General features: G+C 49.2%; 1 protein-coding gene across 1 annotated transcript; it reads right to left on the reverse strand.

Annotated features, from left to right (window-relative positions):
- Window positions 1–488: 488 nt before the first annotated feature.
- On the reverse strand, window positions 489–1,763 carry BJ212DRAFT_1489120 (uncharacterized protein; the record flags this gene model as incomplete). The annotated part of the gene is made up of 5 exons (XM_041341400.1): window positions 489–722; window positions 777–897; window positions 944–1,029; window positions 1,082–1,285; window positions 1,473–1,763. 5 exons carry the CDS (start codon window positions 1,761–1,763, stop codon window positions 489–491), a joined length of 936 nt encoding a protein of 311 aa, XP_041185431.1.
- Between the last annotated feature and the right edge of the window lie 5,197 nt (window positions 1,764–6,960).

Raw genomic sequence — 6,960 nt, forward strand, 5'->3', positions numbered from 1 at the left:
CAGCTGACCTGAAGCGCATGTACTGGAGTCTCCAATCTGTTTAGTATCTTCACAGAAATATACATGCATGCGGAGAAAAACTGTGCGGATATGATGAATAGCATCCCAACATTGCTGGCGATGATGTCTGGGACACTGGGTTGACTGTAGTTCACTATTGCTCCGTCATCGCGTTCAAGTTGGTTTAAGGAAGTTGTGTTGTCAATGAGATGAGACTCGTCAGACTCGCTATCGCTCATCTTCGAGATTCGTGGGGTCGCTCGCTACTAATCAGCGTGGGTATGGTTCCCTTTACATATGTAGCGAAATGAATGTGAAGTACAGTAAAGGTACATTCGGCGGCCCTAATTGCGTCACGTGCAGTCGGAGCGAAGGTCAATTAATGTAGCCCTGCAGCTGCAGTGGGCAGGGATTCACGAATTTTATGCTGCAGTGAGTAAGTATAAATTGAAGTAATTGCAATCGTAAGCAATACTAGGTATGCAATCCTAGCGAGGTGTGTCAACACGCTCTAAGCGCCATCGCGGAGGCGTCCTGAGTCTGCCATGAGAACAACACGAAGAATAGTAGAGGAGAGCCTTAAGCCAGTGAATATCTGGGAGACAATCGATGTCAGACGAATCAGACGAGGGATCATCCTGCGGTCCGGTAGTCTGCTGTCTAGAGGGGTGCCGAGTGTCATCGACTTTCCTGTATTCTGGTAATTTGGCAGTAGCAAGACGCTATTGGACGCGCATGAGAAACAAGGCAACGAGAAATAGGAAAGGTTGTGTTACAGTAAATTTCCGCCCAGGTGCGACTTCAATGACTGGTAGCTCATGTTGGGGTCCGGACCTACGGAAAGAAAGGCCCTGACGCAGGAACTGCATGATTCCGTTGGAGTGGCGGGGTGGAGAGCTTGTTTCAAACTGGATATGGACTCAGTCATGTATTGTGAATATACTGAAACTGGAGACTGATATGATCAAGCTGAGTTGCGGCCTGCTGCAAGGCCGGGCGGTTGGGAGGCAAGGGCAACGTAGCAGAGAACTGTGAGAACGATCGAGTCAACTCTAACAGAAACGAGTTGAAAGAGACATACCTCCCATAGATCGCGAGGCTGTACAAGAGGAACTGAATTCACGCGAGAAGTAGAGTGGAAGAGTTCGCGGACATGGCGAAAGAAAATGGGCTGTTGATGGCCTATTGTGGGCGAATGGATTTGATGCCTGGGGGAAGAAGATATAATGACAGATCGTTTTGCTGGGGTTCTGCGCACGGCGGTGGGACGACGGGCTGTGTCAGACTGTAATGATTGGTGTGAATCGGCACAATTGTGACAACGTGGCATCGTCCTTCAAGAGAAGGTTAGCCTAGAGAAGATGGTTTCATGCAGGTGGGGCAGATTGTACTCCCGGGATAGCAAGCAGAGCGGGAGCGGCGTTACATATATATATATATATGTCATGATCACTGAATCTCATGTAAGCTACTTGACGTGAGTCGGGTGAGGATGAGGGTTTTGACATAAAGAACGTCGAGGGAAGCAAGGAGCTGTCGGGGCTCAAACGCCCAAAGCTTGATGGTGCTGTCCAAGGAAGCACTAGCGTGACGCCGTCAAATAAAAGTGCTAGACCGAGGACAGTCTTGGTGTGCCCTTCGAATGGAATTCCGACAGTCTTCAGCGTCGACGCGTCGAATTCATAGATCATCTTGCATTCATAATAGAACTCCGAGTCCAAGTCCGAGTCAGAGTCCGAGTTCGAGTAGGTTTCGTCATCCATGGTGCATTAGCAAAACCCTAACCCTATGTGCAGCACTGCACGCTGCACAGCAATCACAGTGTCACAGCGAGGTCCCCCCATGTACAGCGCTGTACAGTGCTGCACACTACACAATTTCTCAATAAAACATAATTATTAGCACACCATCTTGTTATATACATGTTTATGACTACATCACACTCATTTTTACATAGAATCAATACTTGTGTGGTGCTGCAGAGCCTTTACAACAAAATCTATGTGACCTGTGACACGCTGTGTGGCTGTGGCGCTGTACCCAAATCAGGGTTTTGCTGATGTGAAGTTAAATGCGGCTATGATATTTTGGTTCTTGTTGTCCAGAACATTGGCGCATATGCAATAAATCCTCGACGAACATATTCCCCCACTCCACTCTGACATCCAATTTCTGTAATTGAATATCCCAGACCTCAAGGAACATCGCTAGCCTTGACTTGACTACGAGCTTCTTCGAGTTCGGGGAGAATCGAATTGCGCTTACGGAACAAACGCTCTTGAATGGACCAGCCACGAGTTTGCCAGTGTCCAGGTTCCATATCTGTGATATCCATAATGTGACCCGCTCACAAGTAGCTTGTTGTCTGCGGAGATGTCAATACAGGTGATACTCGATGAACCACCATGAAATCCTTTCACGATTCCTGTTTCAACCTCGCAGGCTTCCAGCTCAGTTGTACAATCGTAAATTCCACCACCAGTGACAACTCATCGACCATCCCTTGATACCGCCACCACCCATATTTTCTCCTTGCGAACATCTCGCGCTTCCTCAATCTCCTTACCCGACTGCAAGTCCTATCGCCGAGTGGTCTTTTCACCAGCACTGAACATTCGCTGGCCTCGGGACAGTAGGCTATGGATGTTATTTTCATACTCTCATCGTCATCTGGTGTGGTGCCCTCATCATCCTCCGACGTCTCTATCGGTAAACCCTGCCAGACGAGATGAAAGCTAACGCGAATCGTTAGCTTTCCTCTCGTCTGCTATATGGATCAATACAATATACTACGCCGATCGGGTCGCGGAACTACAAAATGCTACTCTGGATGGCCTTCGCCAGTTCATCGCTCCACACCCATATTGACTTCTACAGCGAATGATTCCGTCGATGTGGAAACCATGGTCATATTCGCGATCGAAATCACAGTTCAAGCAGCCAACAACGATATTCTTTGGATATGTTAAAAGGAGCTGTGACGCGCTGTCCTCGTGCCCTGAAGTAATTCTGGTGTTGATGATGACAGCACTTTCCCTACTGAAGCTGATGGTCAGTTCACCTGCGCTGGCAGTTCAAATGAGCTTTCAAAGGCGCTTGCAGAGATAAAGGGCGAGGAGTTCTTGAATCTGGACATGGCAATCTTCTTTGCATATATCCTAACGCGCTCCCACATGGCAGTGCCAGTCGTGTATGTCGTCAATGTAACTGATCGCAATTCAACTTTCCTTTTCCTTGCGTTTCATAGTTATTGCCGAAGTTCCTGTGTTAGAGCATAAATTCCATCAAGTCAGTTCCTCAAATTGTGTACGTGAAACAGGCACTGGAATCATAAGAGCAGCTATATTCCACAGGCAACGTTCGTTTCAAGATCTGATGACAGGATCCACTCTGGTTGTAGCAGCTCCTTTGAGCATGATACTTATATATTCAAATATTCTATTTCTGTTGATACGGGGATCGTGGCTCTGAATATTCAAGTTGATAGTTAGCATGCGCTGCGTAGCATCTATAGTCTGAATAGATCATCACCAAGTATTGGGTGCCACGTCACTGAGTTCCCTCCTTGCCTGGTATCCTAACTCAATGACAGGAAATACACTGCGAAATGGTTAATTTATGATCAACCCGGATTCTAATTCGGCAGTCAAGTTGCTAGCGGAACCGAGTGCATATGCATCGTTTGCGATGGGTTGTTTTCCGATGTTTATCCTGACCTTCTGGATTCAACAATTATAAACAACCACTCCGGAACAGTTCCTAATGAACGAACACCGGATTTCCCAAGGCTTGCTGGCCAGTTGCGCATTGCTCTCTGCAGGCAGGTCAATTTACCAATTACACTACAAATGAATGGCGTTCGCAAACTTTGGGGAGGCGGAAGCTCGTCTACCAGTTCACCAATAGCACAAACACCTGGACCAGCAACGCCTGTAACACCTATATCGCCCGCACCATCAACCACGCCTTCTTTCGAAAGTTCTCCTCTCACGACAACCCCGGGACTTTTCATCAAGAAAAATAAGAAACAGTCATCCGTGGCAACTATCTCGGACGCTGGGAACGGTAACGACATCAACGGCTCTGACCGCTCGGCATCACCTGCTTCATCCCGAGTCACTTCTCCCTTACGAAAACCAGTTCCAACCCCAACTCCAACCCCGGTCCCAGGTCCCTCATCTCCAAGAATTTTACCCCCACTCAAACCACGAACGTCTACAGCTTCAGAATGGAAACGCACCTCGGGATTACTCAATATAAGAGACGACCTCCTCATGAGTCTTCTCACAAGCGAAGCAGTCGTAGAAAGCCGCGAATGCGAGATCTTGAGCGGAGAAGAAGTGGAAGAACTCAAAAAGGTTCGATTTTCATTCGATTTGCGCCTTTATATTTAATTTTAATAAACCGTTCCTTTAGGAACACCAAATTCTTAAGATTCGACTCGCTGCAGCACAGAGGAAGCTCAAGTTAGAAACAAAGATCCGCGATGCAGCTCTATCTCTTTCAAAAGTAAACACCGCGCACAAGAAAGTTTCGAAAGCCACAGACGACCAGCTAGATGCTGCAGAACGCAGAGTCAACGCTGCACAGTCGGAACTTTGGCGCGTTTCAGAGCGAGCAAGTGAAGTCGAACGAAAGCTTTTGGAACATCGTGCAGGCGTGCTCGGTTTCTCTGTCTCCAAGATGGAGAGAAAGATGACGCCTAGCGGGGATGCATCAGGCTTGAACACGCCCAATAAGAGTTCGGCCTTCAGCCCCATTACGACCACCTCTCCGTCACCGAAAGCACGATTCGACGGTGCACACCTATTTGCAGGCCACGCCGACGCACAAATTCCCAGAGCCCCACCATCCGTCGATGACGTCGTCGCGCTCGAAAGCAAGCTCCGCGCTGCCACCGAAGCCCTCAGCATCGCGAACCAGAAACAAGCTGAGATGGCGCGCGAATTATCTCACCTCCGTCTCGAGAAAGAACAGATTGAAACGACGATGGGTATGGAACTTCAGACTGCTGAAGAGACTGTTGCTGCGCTGGAGCAAGAGTTTCCGCGTCTCGAGGAGCTGAATATGAAATGCCAGGAACTACTCGAGGAACGTGCGCAATGGGAAAAAGACAAGACTCTGTTGGCTGCAAGGGAGAAGGAGGTGGAGAGGCTGGAGAGGCGGTTAGAGGTTTTGGAAGAACAGAGTGGCGAAGCGACTGAAATGGAACGCGCACTCTCGGACGTACAGGCAAAGTGCGATGCGGAACTGCAGACAAAGAACGAGGAGATCGCAGCGCTGAAGAAAGAGTGGGAGGACGCAAAAGAGGAATGGGAGGCGGAGAAAGCTGTGATGGAGGAAGATAAACTTGCAGAGCTTGGTGCGCTACAGGATGAGCTTGAGGATGCGAGAGAGGAATGGGAGGCGGAGAGAACTGTGATGGAGGAGAACAATTCCACAGAGCTTGGTGCACTGCAGGATGAGCTGAATGGTGCGAGGGTTGGTGGCGAAGCACGAGCAGAATTGGATGAGAGTATCGAGACACTTCGAACAGTCATGCAGCTGCATGGAATCCAGGTTTCCCCCGATACGTCCTTGCAGGGTCTCCTTGCTTCAGTCGCTTCACACCTTGAAACGTTGTCGGCTGCGCTGCAGGGGCATAGTGATAGGCATGCGCACCTTGGAGATGAGCTGCAAGTGCACATGGAGAAGAACGAAACTCTCTCAAAGGACCTGAATGCCGTTCGCCTAGAAAGGGACAACGCACAACTTGAAGTCCAATCCCTGGAGTCACGAGTCAAGGTAACATGAACATGCCATTATTTTGCAGCATGAACAGCGCTCATCTTAATCCCAGGAACTCATCGATGCCTCGTCAACACCTACCGACCCCCCAGTCCAATATACAGGCGAAGCAGCAGATATCATCGCCATTCTCCAACCCATCTGGAATATCCTCCCCGCGCCCGAACTCCGCGCCCTGAAACTTAACAGCAAACGACACCTCCGGAACCCTTCCATGGTCTCGAATCTAGGCAGATCATCACCATCACCATCCAAATCCACCCTTTCTGACATGGACGTACGCACGCTCAAATCTCTCTATGACGTCCGCTCGCAACCTCCTCCTACTCCTACTTCAGCAACTAGTCCCCCACCCCCAGACCAAAGAAAAGGCACATTCAGCGTTGAAGCATTCGTCTCGCGCGTTCAAGCGCTTATCATTGACGACCGAGCGCTGATCGAAAGACTGATACGGTTCGCCCAAGCACACGATCTACTCAAGAAAAACGCAGAACGCGCTCAAAAACTTGCACAAGATAGTAATACAGCCCTCGAGACGTATCAGCGGCAGGTATCGACGCTTGAGCGGCAGAATGCTTCTTTGGTGTCGAAGCAGAATGCATTGTGAGTCTTTGTTCGCTTATTTGAGTCGAGTGAATTTTTGAACGGTTTTGTTTGGGTAGGATGGACGAAATACGTGACCTACAAGACGCTATCGAACGTGCGGTCTGTGAGTCCCGTGAGATGGAGATGCACGCTGCAAATCAAGCAGAGACGTGTCGACAGCTCACAGAGGCTAATAGCTCGCTGAGCGCCAAGACACTTAGGCTCGCTGAAGAAGCCGCTGTAGCGCCTGAGAAGGTACGCAAGCAACTTGAAGGTCAACTTGCGGAGTGCACAGAGGCTTTGAGGAAGGCGAGAGAAGAGGTAGATGCGATGAGGATGTCGGAGCAGACGCAGAGGATTGCGTTGTTGGATGAACTTAATTCGATGCAGACGGAGAATGGGAATTTGAGGGCGCAGTTGAGGGCGAAGAAGTAAGTGGGTTGGGTATGTGGTATGCATATCTATGATATTGTATGAATCGGTGCGCTTTATTAAGTTTGTTGAATTCGGATTTTGTTGCAGTGAGAGCCGGTGTAGGGGCTCGATGGAATGTCCTGATACCCAATCGACGGGGAATTTCGTACGGAG

Source organism: Suillus subaureus (assembly GCF_016647635.1).
Source record: "Suillus subaureus strain MN1 chromosome Unknown BJ212scaffold_231, whole genome shotgun sequence".
Classification (NCBI taxonomy): Eukaryota; Fungi; Basidiomycota; class Agaricomycetes; order Boletales; family Suillaceae; genus Suillus; species Suillus subaureus.